Raw genomic sequence first — 18,774 nt, 5'->3', positions numbered from 1 at the left:
ATTTAGATATCGTGAAAGAGGATAACTCGCTCGTAAAGCAAGACCCGACACGCTGCGGACGATGGAAGCCATGCACCCAGGCATCTCCTGCGGCGTGGTGGTCGAACAAGTACAGGCCACTGGATCTTCTGAGAAACTCGCGGAAGGAGGAAGAGTGAGGAGGAGGAGTAGGAAGAAAAATAGGAAGGACAGAACTGGGGAAAGAATTCGCTGACGACGCAAAACCGTGGAGAGAAGCTTACTTTCTGAAGAAGCATTATGATGACCCTTAAAATGTAACAAGAGTGCAGGAAGGGAACACTCACTCCATTCATGCCGTGTTTAATGTGGCCATTCCCTGCAAGTGTTGATATGGCGAAGTAAAAGCTGCGTCACGTATGCATTTCATTCCCTATTCACAGCGCCTCATTCCAGCGCCCTTCAAAGTAATATTGTTTTCGCCTTGTCGCTTCAGTGCTCACCCACTATAGCGCAGGAGACACACACCGCCCTCACCTGTCTCCTAACCATTGTAAGTCACGCACGCTGTTCCTGTTCTTATTCTTCACTTATTCCCTGAGGTCATGGAAACGTCAGTGAGTCGGTGATATTGCATTGGGAGGAAGGTGGGCGACTGACGTTCCTGCGGCGCCCCTTGGTGTGTGGTGACCCGGCCAGACTCCACAATATCCTGCTTGGTGTGCGTGGTGGCTCGTGGTGACTGGTGTGAGATTTATTTTTACTCCCTTACTCCTCTCCCTTCTCTGCTATCCGAACCTTCCTGCCTTCCTTAAAAATAATGCATATGGATATCTCTTCTTTCCACAGACACCCTTCCTTGATCGTCTCGTATATCCTCCATAGTCCTTGTAACTTCCTTGCTGCTCCCTTTACCTGCGTCACCTGTCCCCTTGACCGCTGCTTTCCCTCTACCTGCCTTTATAACTGCGCGTCTTTCTATCCTGTTTTTTTTCTCCACTATTTTCCTATTCCATTCCCTTCTCTCTTGAAATTGTACGAACTGTCTTTTTTCTCGTCGGTCACTCCTTCCCTCTTCCTCTCACACCCTCGACGCCACACACTCCAGTCCGTCACTACAGTTGTCGATATGGAAGTCGCCATCAAATTTTCAACTCCGCGCTATTTCAGTTGAGAAAAGAAAACGATAGACTGTTAGATGTACATTTATAACCTCTCTCTCTCTCTCTCTCTCTCTCTCTAACTTGTACCATGGAGAGTTCTGTGATAAGAAAATTGAACCTTCAAAGACTGACAGAGATTAGGTTCAGTCTTTTTTTCTGACAAGAGAAGAAAGCCATTTTATGCACGACTGACCCATCGACAAGCCGACCCGACAGACCCGCCAACCTCCCCGAATCCCGACGCTGAAGGAGGAAGATCCATTGAGGAGGGAAGGGAAAAGGACAAGAGAAAGATCTTTAGCTATTCCCTGCAACAAATATCATAATGGATAAGAGGCGAGTGTCCCTGTGAGGAGCAATTTCACGAATATCCGAGCGGGAATACGAGACTGGTCCGCTCTCCTCTTCTGAAGGGCAAGGCCTTACTCATTCACTGTGGAGGAGGAGGAGGAGGAGGAGGAGGAGGAGGAGGAGGAGGAGGAGGAGGAGGAGGAGGAGGAGGAGGAGGAGGAGGAGAAGGAAACAGACAGAGACAGAGAGGAGGAGGAGGAGGAGGAGGAGGAGGAGGAGGAGGAGGAAATGCAATAAGAAAGCATAGAAAATTGCCAAGGAGGAAGCAAAGGAGAATGGAGGGAAACACGAGTATAGAGCAAAAAAGAAGTAAGAAGAGACAAAAAAAGGAGAGTGCATTGAGTTGAGGTTGTTTAGAACGAAGGAAAAAAAAAAGGTAATGGGAGGAAAACTATTAGAGAGGAGACTGGAATGCTGCATAAAAAAAGGCTGGAGAGAAAGAAGGAGGAGGAGGAGGAGGAGGAGGAGGAGGAGAATGAGGAAGAGGAGATGAGAAGGAGGATATATGAGACAAACGAAAGTAATATTGAGAGAGCCATCCTAAATGTACAATAATATGAGTAATTCCTGTTAGTGTAAGTTCTCGAGATGGGAAAGGAAAGGAAAAAAAAAGGAAGCTGCTCAAGATACAGTGAGTGGAGGGATGGGGTGGAAGGAAGGCAGGAAAGACAATTTTCTATTTTCTTCACACAAAGAAAAAGGGAAGTGGTTGTCATTACTGTGATTTCCTTTTTATTTTTCCTTCCTCTTCCTTCTCTAATCCTTTCTTTCACTTTTGTCTCGGATGAAAAAACCGTCATCCTCCTTCAGATACTAATTCATCAAGAGAGAGAGAGAGAGAGAGAGAGAGAGAGAGAGAGAGAGAGAGAGAGAGAGAGAGAGAGAGAGAGAGAGAGAGAGAGAGAGAGAGAGAGAGAGAGAGAGAGAGAGAGATTCCCAGTGGTAAATCCAAACTTCACACACACACACACACACACACACACACACACACACACACACACACACACACACACACACACACACACACACACACACACACACACACACACACACACGAAACTCTGACACTACACGATCAAAATGCGTGAACTACTAATCTCAAAACAAAACGAGACATGTACACACTTCCATCAATAAAAAAAAAAAAAAAAAAGGGTGGGTGGGTATGTCACGATTTTCTACGATCTTACGGTGGGGAAAAAAAAAAAAACCTATCACAGTTTATTCATGCGTATCGTGAAACTGATGAGGCTTAAACAATTCAGTTATTAATGAAAAAGTAGAATCAATCCGGCGGGGCGGCTCATCCCCTCTCACTGAGCGTTCACTGGGGAGCCATTTTATTGAACATTCGCTATTTGTTTTCCGACACAATGATGAGAGGCATTGCATGGACTGTTTCCTATTTTTCCTTACAGTGAGATTTCTTTTTTTTTTTTTTTTTATTTATCAGTTTTTCATTAGTACTTCATTAGCCTTAACCCCTTCAGTACTGGGACGCATTTTTTACCATGAGTTTTGGTCATGATTAGACGATTTTATATACATTAGGAAGGGTCTATGGAGGTCAGAAAATTAATAGCTAGAGTCTTCACTATTTTAATCCCCAACACGAGTTTCTGAAGCTGTATAAAATCACCAAATAGTCACCAGAATGAATATGGAAACGCGTCATGGTATTGTAGAGGTTAAGAGCTGTAATATCACAACGTGGGTGAAAGAAAACGCCTTCCTAGTGTTAGACTTTACTTATTTACTTGATTTATATTATTTTATCAACCTTAACCCCTTTAGTACTATAACGCGTTTCCATATTCATTCTACTTAATATTTGGTGATTTTATACAGCTTCAGAAATCCATGTGGGGGATTAAAACAGTGAAGCCTCTAGCCATCAATCATTCTGACCTCCATAGACCCTTCCTAATGCCTAATGATTTAATCGTACACATTACTCATGATAAAAATGTGTCCTAGTATTGAAGGGTTTAAGATTTATAATACCTGAGAAGAGAACGCCTTCCTATGTTAGTCCACTCAGCAAACCAACACTAGCCACACAAGAACAAGACTTTACTGTGGCAATACAATTTTTTTTTCTATTTCTGTAACACTAAGAAGCTACCGACATCTGTGTGCGAACTGAATAACTGAAGGCATCGCGGCACGGAGGTCACTTGCCACTACTCAGAGGAAAAAAACAAACAATAATATATAATTGAAATAAAATGATAAAAATAGAGATAAATCCCAAAAGACTTCAGTTGCTTTGGTAGCATTTTCATTTCCCTTTTTCTTTTGAAGTTTTGGGGTCTGGAAAATATTTTTTTGGTATTTTATTACTTCAAGATGAAAGACAAAGAAATGATGGGAACTTGAAAAATCCAACCGCTGAGCATAATAGCAAGCCAACTCGAATAGGCCTATGACTTTCTGATAAATGGCAACCGTTAGGTATTGAGAGGACGTGAACTGTTTTGTTTTGTCAGCGGTATCACCTCCCATACATAGATGAAAGCAGCTGTTCGTTTAACCCTTTCAGTACTGGGACGCATTTTTACCGTGATCAGACGATTTTATTTACATTAGGAACGGTCTAAAGAGGTCAGAAATTAATGGAAAGAGTCCTCACTATTTCAACCCCCCATATAATTTTCTGAAGCTATAAAATGACGAAATAGGAAGCAGAATAAATATGAAAACGTGTGCTGATATTGAAGATGTTAACATGCAAGACCACTCTGATGAGACTAATGTGAATCGTCGGTTACATATGCCTGATAAACGTGCACATAACATACTAACATTCATTTACGTAAGGAACACGACACAATATCTTCTCATTTTTACAGAACCTTGGCTAACATTCAACATCAAACATGAATATACATACTTCCTTAACATTCATTCTCATACACAAATTTACAACTTTCAAATCATTAGAACAGCTAAAAACGAAGGCACTGTTGATTCCTGCAAGCAAGCCTTTCAGTAACGATAAACACAACTTCAGCAGCTGGGCCGGTCACCAAGTCAGCACACCTACGCCATGTTCGCATTCGAGTTTTAGCAATATTTTTTACCGTCCGAGGATGAGCTGCATCAAATAAACATTTAACACAATTCTGGCAGTTAATGTAGTTGTGATGAAAAGAATACGTTTAAGCTTTCCTGGTAACTATGTCATTTTGCTTTTAATGTTAATTACCTTAATATCTTTATACCAGGTGTGTTGAGAGAGAGAGAGAGAGAGAGAGAGAGAGAGAGAGAGAGAGAGAGAGAGAGAGAGAGAGAGAGAGAGAGAGAGAGAGAGAGAGAGAGAGAGAGAGAGAGAGAGAGAGAGAGAGAGAGAGAGAGTCAGTGTTTGGCAAGCTCTTACTAATTCTATCTTAACCATTTATATTTTGCTTCACGTCTGCTCCATGGCACTGTAAAATCTGATGTGCTCTCTCCATCCTGCGGGTTCACACATGCCTCCTATCCTCCTGTACTTGGTTTTCTCCTTCTTTACATTAAAAAAGCTTTGCTGACGCATTTTCCACCCACATCATAAAAGAAAGATAAATAAGACCAGTTATATTTTTTTGTTTAATTTTCTTGTCTTTATTTTGGGGTTATATAAGAACGTAAGATATAAGGCAAAGGTGCAAAAAACCATCAGGCCCTATATAAAACACATACTCACCTATTTCTACCTATCATCACCGTTATCCATAAATTTGTCTAATCTTCTCTTAAAGCTCCCTCATGACTAACAATCTGACTACTGAGCCCATTCCATTCCTCTACCAGTCTCTCTAAGAACTAATTCCTCCTCAACTCTTTTTCATACTTATTTTTTCAAGGATGCACCTTTCATTTTTGTTTTACTGATCCTGAGAATTTTCCTTTCGTCACCCTTGTTATATCCAGGTAGCTACTTAAGGCTTGTATCAGGTCACCTCTCAGCCTACTCCTTTCTAGGTTTACACTTAATTAAAAACTTCGGACTCCTTTGGTGAGCAATACTCTTTATCCCCTGTATTCTTCAGTCTCTCTCTCTTTTGTATTGATTCTTATCGACCTATGTATGTTGTCAGTAATATGAGACCAGAACTGCACAACCTAACCTACAGGAGATCAGACCAGCACCAAACACAACTTTAATCATCAAAGGTGGTAATTATTTTCGTTAAAAATTTTACTAAAATTAACTTGTCATAATCCACAACAAAAAATCGTTCTGTTAGTCTTACTTCCACCATAACATTGTACTTAAAGAAACACATTAGCAAAACGCATTTCAAAGAAAATAAAGAGAAAAAGAGAACTAGTTCCTCTGTCCGAGAGACAAGCAAGTTTTTTATTACTGAGCGTACATTAAAATCAATCGTATACTTATTAAGGGCATTGTGAACCCACCAAAGGAAAGAAAACTTGAGAAATTATCTTTTGTGAAAGACTTGTAATAATATCCACCAACGCATTTCATTCCTACGTATCCTCTTCCAGACGCGGCAATAAAATTAATAAACACAAAAGGAGTAATAATTCAATGTCTAGTTTCAGCGCCACCACAAAAACCTTTCCAAAAGAATGGAAACAAGATTTCCTGCACGCATAGATAACAAACATACGAGTAAATACAACAAAGCAGTGATCGATATCCAATTCACTCTTACCGGAAAAACACGAAAATAAGTGGAGTCGGTTTTTCAACGAAACACTAATACGAATTACGACATGCAATACCAATTTCAAGTTCGAGTTTCCAATACCACCTGGTGCCTAAGTGACCCATTAGCCCCGCCACGCCCTCCTCCCGCGCTGCAGGTAAAACAGGCACAGCTAAAGGTTCCCCGCCCACCAAACGGATTGCAAATCTTTTTACGGTTTTATCTAATTCATTTATATAAACTAGAATGGAAATAAACACTTCCGCTTCGGGAAGGTATATTATATATATATATATATATATATATATATATATATATATATATATATATATATATATATATATATATATATATATATATATATGAACAAACAGCTACTGTCCAGCCTGAGCAAGACGGTAACGTGTGTTTTGTGTGGAAACCTTGCCGAGATATCGGGGTGTTGTGACCCCTAAATATCATTAAGTATACGGATTAACGAATCCAGCAAATGACCCTCAACACCGTGATGAATGACATGCTTGCGCCCACGCGCACGCATACACACACACACACACACACACACACACACACACACACACACACACACACACACAAAGAGTAAAATGTTGACCTTGCTGGCAGTACTTTTCTACGAGTCCGTATACATAATATGCAGTACTATGAACATATAAGTATTGATCACTCAGCCAGCAGTACTGGATTAGAGTGAGGCAAAAACCAGCATATATGCGCATGCGTTTTGTGTGTGTGTGTGTGTGTGTGTGTGTGTGTGTGTGTGTGTGTGTGTGTGTGTGTGTGTGTGTGTGTGTGTGTGTGTGTGTGTGTGTGTGTGTGTGTGTGTGTGTGTGTTTCACTATTTGATCTGCTGCAGTCTCTGACGAGACAGCCAGACGTTACCCTACGGAACGAGCTCAGAGCTCATTATTTCCGATCTTCGGATAGGCCTGAGACCAGGCACACACCACACACCGGGACAACAAGGTCACAACTCCTCGATTTACATCCCGTACCTACTCACTGCTAGATGAACAGGAGCTACACGTGAAAGGAGACACACCCAAATATCTCCACCCGGCCGGGGAATCGAACCCCGGTCCTCTGTGTGTGTGTGTGTGTGTGTGTGTGTGTGTGTGTGTGTGTGTGTGTGTGTGTGTGTGTGTGTGTGTGTGTGTGTGTGTGTGTGACGCCTATACAGTATTACCTTCTATACCTGAGCACTACTAGGCATCCTCGTTGAAAATAAGATTACAAAAAAAATGTCTTTTGACATTTACCTCTCCACCTAAAGGGCAAGTGACAAGATAAAGAAATACGCACCTTCCCAGTCAAGGAGGTAAACCAATCAACAATTGTCCCCAAGTGACGAGGCGGGCCATAAATCTGATTGGCCCAGAAAATAACGAGCGGCAGACCCTTCCCCAAGAGAGAGAGGGCAGGTCATTCAAGTGATTGGTCAAGGAGGCGAGCCAATGACAAGCTCCTTCCCTAGCGGTCATACGAGTACATACGGCCTTGGCTGAATTGAATATGTGTGTGTGTGTGTGTGTGTGTGTGTGTGTGTGTGTGTGTGTGTGTGTGTGTGTGTGTGTGTGTGTGTGTGTTTGGTGACAGGGACTGTACGTTCTGACGTGAAAGGGAGTAAAGTATTAGCGTGAAGCTGCGCCTTTTTGGAAAACTAACTGGACGTCTGTGTGCGTTTCACAGTTCGCTAACTTATCAAACAAATTTCATAGATTAGGGAAATAAAATATGTGTTTGCTTTTCATTTCCCCTAAAACCTGGGCATATGTTGATTAATGGTACCTAGTTAATTAAAGTAGCTATTTGCATTACTAAAAGGCCGTCCAAAAACTGATGACCCAGCTAAGCAGATACAACAACAATAGCTGACGTATCAACAGTCACGCTACTCTGCCAGAATTTGTGTCATCTCGACTGTCCAGTTCCATGGTCAAAATTCAGCGTTACGGAAAAGGTGAGCGTTGGTGGAAATTGAGTCGAGTGGACATATGAATGGATGGGACTTTTGAAGCATTAAATAACACGGACTTTGCTTTGCCCTCATCTTTAACAATAAAAAGGTCAGACGTTAAGTGAGTAGGTAACTGCAGTGTGTGTTGTATAGTGATAACAGTAAGACAGATAGTAGAAGGCTGGCTGGAGTTACACTTTGTCATTGAGACACGAAAGGAAACAGGGCGAGGGACACTGGGAAGGTCAACAAGTTTGCAGCATCCTCTCACCTCCCCTGGAAGTGAAATGTGGGAAATGTGTGGAGAAGCAGAGTTGTACGCGTACGTGGATCCGCATGACAAATTGTGCACAGTATTAGGGATTTTAATTGAACGGACGTGTTTTGCTCAGTTGTGCATATGATAAGGGATTTGAGTTGAATATATATACCGACACATGTACATTAATTTAATCTTATTAGCACTGCAAAGGGATGGTAACCTTTCTTCCTTCAAATTTGAGATACAACACGGTCAGAAAAACGTGCCAACATTAACACATGGATCTCGAAACCTGTGAGTCATTCTTCGGTGAGTGCATGATTATTATGAGTTAATAAATGTAATGGTTATGTAGTTAATTGATCAAGAGGATCGTTCCCAGCATTCACTATTCTGTTTCACGATGGAGATTTTTCGGTCATTTGAATGGCAGCTCCTCTGTAATTAGCAATCATGACCTCTGTTCTTCCCTCATCAAAAGCAATGAAATCCTCTCTATCTACTTGTGCTAGTCCCCTTTAAACAGCATGATTAGATAGTCTCTCTCTCTCTCTCTCTCTCTCTCTCTCTCTCTCTCTCTCTCTCTCTCTCTATTCTCTATGTAAGTAGCTTTGACGTATCCAATCTCTTCTTATAGGGCGACTCCTTCCCATTTCCTATCATTTCTCTGAACAGAATCCGCTTTGGACTTTCTCAATCTTGTCTATTTATTAGTTTATTGAGAGAGAGAGAGAGAGAGAGAGAGAGAGAGAGAGAGAGAGAGAGAGAGAGAGAGAGAGAGAGAGAGAGAGAGAGAGAGAGAGAGAGAGAGAGAGAGAGAGAGAGAGAGAGAGAGAGAGAGAGAGAGAGAGAGAGTGTGTGTGTGTGTGTGTGTGTGTGTGTGTGTGTGTGTGTGTGTGTGTGTGTGTGTGTGTGTGTGTGTGTGTGTGTGTTTGCGTGTACACACATGATGTCCGTCTCTGTCCCACCCAGAATCTAAACTCTTCTTTGCTCTTCTCGGTGGTTCTAACTTTTCTGTAACTCTTTGTCTTGGGCCGTAATAAGAGAGAGAGACTCCTTGTTCTGGGCTCCTCCCTGGCGACCGGGTGTCCCTCCGTCCTCCCTCCGCGCCCGCCAGTCTTACTTACTCGTTACTCCTTTACGCGAGCTCTTTTTCTCCTACAGTTCTTACCTGTTTTTCCACACCTTTTTATAAGATGTTCCTTCTCTGAATAATTCTATTTTCTTGTTTTCCAATTCATGCTTGACTTCCCAAGCTTTACGTGGTTTATGGAGCCGTGATTTTGAGCACAAGACACCTCATTATCGCTTAAAACGAGGTAGGATCAGAAGATACCAACCCATTCATAGCCTGGTACCCTGCTTATCGCCTGGAATGGAGCTAGGAGGTGGATAGCGGCACATGAAGGAAGAGGAAGCAACATCATGCCTGCTAACACTTACATAGCTCTTTGAGATGTGCATACGTCATACACACCACGATGAATTGTGTGCCTGTTCACTGTTCATGGATGCATACAGTTAGTGTGTGTGTGTGTGTGTGTGTGTGTGTGTGTGTGTGTGTGTGTGTGTGTGTGTGTGTGTGTGTGTGTGTGTGTGTGTGTGTGTGTGTGTCTGTATTCAACTTGGTATTTATTCATTTTTCGTATATCTCAGCATTTACCTGGAAGAGTAGCACAGAGAGGGAAAAGAAAGTCATATAAAAAATCTGTCGCCAATGATGAACAAACCAGTCCTTACTTAATTAAGAGCAACACGCGGCGTTATCACCTCAACACCACAAACGCAGTGCTGGCGCGTCGAAAATCTGAGGAACACGTTAGCGGACATGGAAATGGCGGTGAATAGGAACATGAATCAAGAGAGGAGTGAGCAAAATGACGAAGTGTGATGAAGTTGAGTCAGGTAATGAAGTGGAACAGGTTAATGTGCTCTGTAATCATGACGCACGGCACGTTAAGGACAGGTGAAGGATAGACCCGTATACGGAGAAAACAGAATAACATTAAAAGAGAGGGACTCCAGAAGGCTGTCGTGTACGTTTACCTGTCCCGCCCCACGACTCAGGTTACGTTAATGGGGCGCAGGCAACAATAGTATCTAAGGTTGACACTCGCACACCCGCCTGTCCCTGGGGAGGCGAGGAGGCTAAGCGGGATAATGAGAGCAAAACAGGAGAGATGGAAGGAAGAGCAAACAGATAATGAAGGTAAATTGATGAAGGGGGTAAAAGCTGAGTTATGAAATACAGTTACGTGACAAATGAATGAAGATAAGTGTAGTGAAAGGGAAACTGAGGAATGACACACGGATGAATGGGATGAGGGGATGAGTGGACTTAGAAGGAGGAATGAGGAACAAGATAAGGGAGTTCTGAGTTGCTTCTGGTCCTCAACTGTGTCTACGTCTCTCTGGCTGGCATGTGTGTCTACAAAGTGAGGCAAGACAAGTGTGGTGCAGCTATTCTGACAGCACGGCAGGTGTGTGAGCGTGAGTATATGTGTGTGTGTGTGTGTGAGTGTGTGTGTGGGTGTGAGTCCAGATATAAGTGATACATGTGTAGTAAAACTGAGTGGTGTAGTGTGACTGTAGAGTTGTCATGAGTGGAGTGTTGGACGTGTAGTGACTGTAGGATGTGGTTTAGTGGAAGAGTGGGAGATGAAGAAGTTGTACTGTGTGGTAGAGATGTAATGGACGTGTGTGGTGTGAGGTGGTGTGGTGTGGTGGAGCAGTAATTAAGGAGTGTGTGGTGTGATGACGGTATGTGGTGTGTCATTTAGTGGATGCGAGTTTAAAGATGTGGTGTTATGAAACTAAATGTTACTAGGATGTGGTGTGGTGTGATATGGTGTAGAGTGGTGTGGTGGAGACGGGCATAGAGATCATGTGATGTGTTGTGATGTGGAGTGAAGGAAAGAAATAGAGTTGTGTGGTGTTGTGTGGTATGAAGTGATGTGGTAAGGGGTGGTGTGGTATGACGCGGTGTGGCGTAGTGTGGTGGGGGAGAGTAGAACAGTTGGTGAGTTGCGTGATGTGAAGTAGTGAAGACCAGTAAAAGAACTGTATGGTGTAGGGAAGTAGTCTAAGTCTGGTGTGGTATGTGTGTGTGGTGTGGTGTGGCGAGGTGGAGGCGAGTGGCAGGCAGGTGTGGCAGGCGGTGCGGTGCAGGTGCTGGCGGCTCTAAGCACCAAAAGGAATGATATTATTTACCTGGTGGGCCGGGATGTCGTCTCCGCCACTCACCTGCAACAAAGAAACGTGTTTAGCTTATTAATTGCACACACACACACACACACACACACACACACACACACACACACACACACACACACACACACACACACACACACACACACACAGTAATTATAATGCTTCCAACAGTTCCTTTGTCTTCTTTCATGAAACAATAGTACTAATAAATGGAAATATGAGTGGACATTTTTCATAATTATAATAGTCACATAAAAATGGTAAATACTCAGAGACCGTCTGCATGTGGAGGCAAAAATTAGACACACGCGACCTAAGTAAACGAGATATACTTACTTGATTCATTGCGGTGTGGTGTGTAAACTGTATGAGAGAGAGAGAGAGAGAGAGAGAGAGAGAGAGAGAGAGAGAGAGAGAGAGAGAGAGAGAGAGAGAGAGAGAGAGAGAGAGAGAGAGAGAGAGAGAGAGAGAGAGAGAGAGAGAGAGAGAGAGAGAGAGAGAGAGAGAGAGAGAGAGAGAGAGAGAGAGAGAGAGAGAGAGAGATAGCGCGCCTTGAACCTTTCCCCAGCAGCAGCAGCAGCCACCAGTACTATGGCTGAGATGTGGCAGTGCAAACTTACCTGTCCTACTGAAGTAAGTAGATGCAACGTCGCTGTGGCGTCGTACATGGGCCGGAGTAGCAGGAAGTAGATTGGTGGCTGAACAATACTCCTCCCTGCTCTTCCTCCTCGGCGAGCCTCTCTTGGGCACCGTTAGCTTGGTATCCCGAGGCAAGGAGTGATGTGTCTTGTCCACCAAGCCACCCACATGCTGAGTAGCTAAGTGGTGAAGTGTGGAGGCGGGGGAGAGCAGCGGGGAGGAAGGCCCTGCGTCAGCTTGTAATGGGGCGGTGGTGGCAGAGGAGCAGAAAGTGGAGAGGGAAGTAACTGCGGAAGAAGGTGGAGCTGGAGGATGTATGGAGAGGCGCGGAGGCACGTCAGGAAACTTGAGAGTCATGTCCAGAAGGCTTTGGTTGGGAGACGAGTAAGAAGCCGGCGACGGGGATGTAAGGATGTAGCTGGTGTGTGTGGATGTGGAGAGCAATGTAGGTTGGGAGGTGCGGTGTGTGGCAGTAGTGGAGGTAGTAGAGATAGCGGAAACGGAGGTGGCTGAGGGAGGCGTTTGAGTTAAGGCAACATTGTCTGATTCTCGTTCATCACAAGGCAACGCGGTAGACACTTGAATGTTCTCAGTCACCTTCACGGTTGGGATCTCGCCCTCGCCGTGCAGCGCATCCTGGTGCTGCATGAGGGCGTGATCGGGGGGTAGGCATGCCTCATATGAGAGCTGCCATTTATCCAGCAATCTCTTGCTCAGCATCACGTACCGACCTGAATCATGAAACACTACATTCTCATAATCCGGTCCTGCACCGCCATCCTGGACATCTCCCAAGGACTTCGCCCCACTGATTCTATTGCCAACAGCCGTGGACACATTAGTGGTGGAGCTGATGCATGGGGATGATATGTACAAAGTGTCGTTGGCACCCTGCGAGTTGCATTCTGGAGACTGGGGCAAAATTTTTTTGGTCCAGCACTGAGCAGACGACGTTGGCGGTAAGTGAATCACGGAGCCCCTGGAAGATGGTGCAGAACTCTCTGTTTCTCCCTCTTGTGAATCCTTCTCGTAAAGCTCCAGCGACTTGGTCCTACTTAAGGCAGTGGACTCAGGGGAATAAAGATGCCCATGGGAGGCACTTAGCCTTTGAAGGTCCCTCAAGCCTCTGAGTGGAAAACCAGGACTTCTGTGGCCTTCCATCGTGAGGTAGGAGTCTGGCAGGGTCTTGTACACACTACAGGATAAGGAGGAAGAAGACTGTTGTAGGAAGGGCGTAACCACCTGCTCAGGAGGGCTCAGAGGCGGTACCTCCCCGAGGGGAGAACACACACCTTCTAAAATTGGTTGAGGAAGGTCCTCTACAGGAAAAGATTGGCCTCTAGATGGTCCTTCATATTCTGCCTTGAGGCACCTTTCTTCCACCTGCGGGGTGGCTTCCGTGGGTGTGGGAGTGGGTGGCGGCAACACTCTGGTGACAGAACCCGGCGTCCGGACGCGCAGAACGCCTTCACTGCTGATGTCACAACGGCAACCATGTGCTTCACCTTCCCTGCACGGTGGGCGGGGCGAGGTGAGGGCCGCCACTCCGCTCACCACCTTGTGTCGCAGGTGGCAGAGTTTGTCCTTAACGCGGCGGGCAGGAGACGCCGGCTGGGAAGAGTCCTCTCCACCACTTTTGACTTCTTCCTCGCTTTTAGAGCCTTTAGTCTTATTTTTCTCCTTCGGCTTCCTGGCCTTGGCCCGCGCTTTACTGAGATTGGGAGATTCAGAGATTTTGGTCGGGGCATCAGACAGCGGCACAAAGTCGCCATGCTCAGTGCTAATGGCGGTGTTCCCGGGGCTGTTGAGAAGCACCGCGTGCACCAGTCTGTTCTTGGAGGCGCGGCGTGTCAGAGGTTGTTGAGGTTGTGTGCTGAGCGGTGGTTGACATGTGCACGTCGGCTCCTGCGACGGGGGTGGTGGAGTTGGGGTTGGTGTGGGCGTTGCAGTGGGGGGACAGGTGCAACGCAAATCTCGGGCAGAACGCGCCCTACGAGCAGCAGAGAGCCTGAGTGTGAGATCTGGCTCTGGGCAGGTGCAGCGAGGGTGTCTTGGGGGCGGAGAAGCAGTTGCCGGAGTGGAAGGGGGAGAAGGGGAGGCTCCTCCCCATGGGCTGGGGTCACGGCTGAGGGTGGGGCTCGGGCAGGTGCAGCGAGGGTCCCTGGTCGTCTGCACCCGCCGCGCCGCGAGGGCCCGCCGCGCTTGCCGCAAAGCCTCGGGAGACGGGCAGGTGCACTTTGGGTGACGCGTGCGGCCGGGCGTTGAGGGGCGGCACCCTCCCGGGGCCCCCTCGAGTTTCAGCCAGGAGTAATCTGATGACTGCCCAGAAGAGGAGTAGGTGGAAGAGGAGTAGTTGGAGGAGGAGTATGAGCCAGGGGGCGCAGGAGGGAGGAGAGTGGAGTAAAACTGAGGGTAATATGAGGTGTGGGTGGCGTAGAGGGCGCCCTCCTCCACACTCTGCACGCCCCCGGCCACCATTCTTGGCTGGCTCAGCACGCCCGAGCCAACCCCACGCCTCCGCCCTAAAGCGGGCCCTTCACACTCCGCCGCCAAGATCCGCAGGCCGCCATTCCGGCCGTGACTTGAGCTGCCACGAGGGCGGGTGGGCGTGGAAGGCAGATATGGGCCACATGGGAGTCCTTGAGTTCACACTCACCGCCACATGACATATAATACTTTCCTGTAACACTTTAAACCTGAAATATAACATGTCTCGTATCAGCCATGAATGATATCCAGGAGCTCAGTGACGCTGAGGCAACAGTACACATACCCTCACTCCGCTACGACAACCACCAACACGGAATGCAACTCCCTCCACCAATCCCTCAGCGAGACGAATCACCTAATGTGTGGGGCCTTTTATACTCTCGCCCCTCCCTCCCCCCTCCCTCTCTCTGTGTGTGTGTGTGTGTGTGTGTGTGTGTGTGTGTGTGTGTGTGTGTGTGTGTGTGTGTGTGTGTGTGTGTGTGTGTGTGTGTGTGTGTGTGTGTGTGTGTTCATGTCTCTTTTTTTCTATCTAATACTACATCATGGAACATTAAAATCATGAAATGATATATTTTTCCCTTCACATTTTATGCTTTGCTTTAGTATGTCACAAACTATTAATCCCTTTATTATTCGCTTGCACTCACGCTCACACATGCACGCACTCATCCCCCCCCACACACACACATCTTTATGATAAAACAAGTATTTTCATCACCGTTATTATCTCTATACTCGCTGTGAGCATAAAAGAAAAAGGAAAAAAATAGAAAAGAGAAGAAAGAAAGACAGCTCACTCGTCTCCATTCACTCGGGTCTTTTCCGTGCACCTTTCTGCCGGGAGGAATAAAAAGCTGAAAGCAGAAAACGGTGCCACAGGATGGGAACAAACGCGTGGCACCGCCGGAGTCAGCCTTCTCACAAACCAGACTTTTTCCATCTCTTTGTCTGCAATTCTCTGTCTGTCTTCTTAATCTATCTATCTATCTATCCATCCATCTATCTTTTTTATGTCATGTATTTATTCATATCATATCTTTTACCTATCTTTTACATCTATTCAGTTACATATTCATATTTCTATCCTTCTATACGTGTCTAGCAAAATATATATGTGGTATCTTGTAACTAGGTATATAAGTGTCTATCCTTCCATCTATCTGCCTATGCATCTAAATATCTGTATACGTATATATCCACGTATGACTCAGGTAAGTATCTACAAAATTCTCTACATTTTTTTTACCTGTTATTTATTGTCCATCTAGTATATCTATTTGCATTCTCGACCCTTCACAAATATTTCATACACCAACTTCCGTGTAAACTTTAAAATAAAAATAAAAAAAAAAACTCACACATTCTTCCATTTATCTTTCCATCTGTGTGTCTCTTCCTTTCACTCTCTGTGCACGCTCCCATCTACCTGTTTGCCTACCGAGTTACTAGAAGGTAAACTCAAAGAAGAGCCGACCGAATATTCGCTGCAACCTCCTCTTTTGGAAGATCATCAAAAGAAAAGCCACTCCCCTTTGTAAGAAAAAAAAAAAAAACAAGAGCCTTATGATATGAAAAATAAAGAAGAGGAGGAGGAGGAGGAGGAGGAGGAGGAGGAGGAGGAGGAGGAGGAGGAGGAGGAGTTGAAAAAGAAGAAAAATGAAATTAAAGAAGAAGTGAGTGTCATTTCTGAGAATTCGTGATGCTAGGCTATATTTCGCTGGCATTACCTTCATCCACGTCATGCAAGAGAGAGAGAGAGAGAGAGAGAGAGAGAGAGAGAGAGAGAGAGAGAGAGAGAGAGAGAGAGAGAGAGAGAGAGAGAGAGAGAGAGAGAGAGAGAGAGAGAGAGAGAGAGAGAGAGAGAGAGAGAGAGAGAGAGAGAGAGAGAGAGAGAGAGAGAGAGAGAGAGAGAGAGAGAGAGAGAGAGAGAGAGAGAGAGAGAGAGAGAGAGAGAGAGAGAGAGAGAGAGAGAGAGAGAGAGAGAGAGAGAGAGAGAGAGAGAGAGAGAGAGAGAGAGAGAGAGAGAGAGAGAGAGAGAGAGAGAGAGAGAGAGAGAGAGAGAGAGAGAGAGAGAGAGAGAGAGAGAGAGAGAGAGAGAGAGAGAGAGAGAGAGAGAGAGAGAGAGAGAGAGAGAGAGAGAGAGAGAGAGAGAGAGAGAGAGAGAGAGAGAGAGAGAGAGAGAGAGAGAGAGAGAGAGAGAGAGAGTTTCACTGGTTGAGAAGCTCACTGAGGAAGCCTCTCAACAAAACTGTGTGATTAAGTCCCTCCAGGACGACCGAGACTTGATCATACAACACAGAGACGTGTTTGCTGCGGCTCTCAGAGTAGCAGACAGGCTGATAGCGTCAAAACAGCGCCAGACGCAAGTAGCCACACGCTCTCAGGCAGTCAGCGCCCACGCAGAGTCAATTGACGAACACTGGGAGGTGGTTTGTCAGGACTCTGAGAGGTGGAGGACGTGGTGGAGCTCGGATAAACCGCAACAGCTCCGCCACTCAGCTGTTTTCTCAACTTCCACCTTCCCTTCGCCTGCCCGGGAAACAACGACCGCTCCGCCTACCTCCACTGCTTCCATCGCCACACAGAGCGACTGTGACACCTCCCCAGCGTCTACTGTCACTCCTTCTGCCACACAGAGTGACTGCTCGGTACTCACTACCACGTCTACCGCCACACAGAGCAGCAGGGACTCTTCCTCCATAAACACAGCGAACGGAGTAGATCGCGGTGCCTCTGTTCGCCCACGAACCTCTCCTCAGACCACTTCAGGAGATTGGAGAAAAAAGAAAACTAAGAGGGAAGTGCAGCAGGACGCGAGGAAGGTGTCCAGCGAAGGACTGAGGACTCACCAGGCCACCAAGCAGACACAAAAGCGAGCCAAGGCAAAAGTGTGTGAGTACTGCTCACGGAAAGGACACACTTCTGCTACTTGCCACGCCAGAACTGACGATTTACGTCAGGAGCGTCTCCTACAGCGGCTCCTTACGGTGGAAAGACACACAGCCACACCCTTCCCACCTGCAGCGCCTCAGCCCGCCCACCACCTCACTTCATTTCAGTCCTTACCACAACCTCGCCCACTCCTTCCTCAGCCTGGTATCTGGAATCAGAGCCAGGGGCGGCAGTGGACCACTCCTCTTCACCAGTACCAGCAGTCGGCCGCGGACCCTAACCACCACCTCGGACTAGCAGGCCTCGCTCACTACCATCCCTCACCATGGTACAGCCAGCTTGCCCCGCCGCCAACTAAAGGTCGTCTCTAGCAACGTCCGTGGTCTCCGGACTAACCTTGCAGACTTATACCACAACTGTGTGCAACGACACAATGCAGACGTTGTTGTGGTGACAGAGACATGGCTGAACAGTGAGGTGGAGCCCACGTATGGCAGGATGCAGGGCTTCACCCACTGGGTGAGGAGGGACCGACAGGAGCGAACAGGAGGTGGAGTGGCTGTCTGCTTCAAGGAAGGAATGCAGGCCCAGCTACTCGACATAGACACGCCTCCACTGATGGAGATGATGTACTTCCGAGTAACGCTGGCAGACCGCTCAGCCCTCTTACTGTGTGCCCTGTATCGCCCCCCGCGACAAGGGCCTGACTCACTCCTGTACCTGACTGAGACTTTAGACAACCTGATGATGGCACACAGCTGCAGCCACGTGCTGATTGTGGGGGATCTCAATCACCACCTGGAAAGAGACGCCTACGAGAATCTCCTGGAGGTGCAGGGTCTGACAGATCATGTCACCTTCCCCACACATGAACGAGGAGGGACATTAGACCCTGTCATCTCAGACTACCAGGAGGACAAGCTTCAGTGTCATCAGCTGGGGCTCGTGGGCAGCTCTGATCATCACGCTGTACTGACACAGCTGGAAGTGGGCGTGGCTCGGGACGAGGCCACCACCCGCACCATCTGGCTGTGGAACAAAGCAGACTGGGCTTCCCTGCGCCGCGACCTGACCCACACCCCATGGGCCACTCTGCTACAGGGAGGAGCAGAGAGTGAAGCACTTGCACTCACCTCTCACCTTCTCGCCCTCCAGAGACGCCACGTCCCACACAGGGAA

General features: G+C 46.5%; 1 protein-coding gene across 21 annotated transcripts in view; it reads right to left on the bottom strand.

The window, feature by feature from the left end:
- The window catches only part of LOC123514343, a 567,471-nt gene that overhangs the window by 172,286 nt on the left and 376,411 nt on the right, over positions 1 to 18,774 (bottom strand). For 16 of the 21 annotated variants that reach the window (XM_045272190.1, XM_045272188.1, XM_045272194.1 and 13 more), the window contains one exon: positions 11,575 to 11,607. The exons of 3 other annotated variants lie outside the window; for them this stretch is intronic. In XM_045272190.1, the coding sequence (XP_045128125.1) occupies positions 11,575 to 11,607 (33 nt within the window). Of the gene's footprint in view, positions 1 to 11,574; positions 11,608 to 12,194; positions 14,910 to 18,774 lie in introns of all 21 variants that reach the window. 2 more of the 21 variants (XM_045272205.1, XM_045272206.1) reach the window with 1 other exon arrangement.

Source organism: Portunus trituberculatus, chromosome 37, assembly GCF_017591435.1.
Source record: "Portunus trituberculatus isolate SZX2019 chromosome 37, ASM1759143v1, whole genome shotgun sequence".
NCBI lineage: Eukaryota > Metazoa > Arthropoda > Malacostraca > Decapoda > Portunidae > Portunus > Portunus trituberculatus.
Note: the sequence above shows the minus strand (reverse complement) of the source record. Positions and strands in the feature narration are given on the sequence as shown.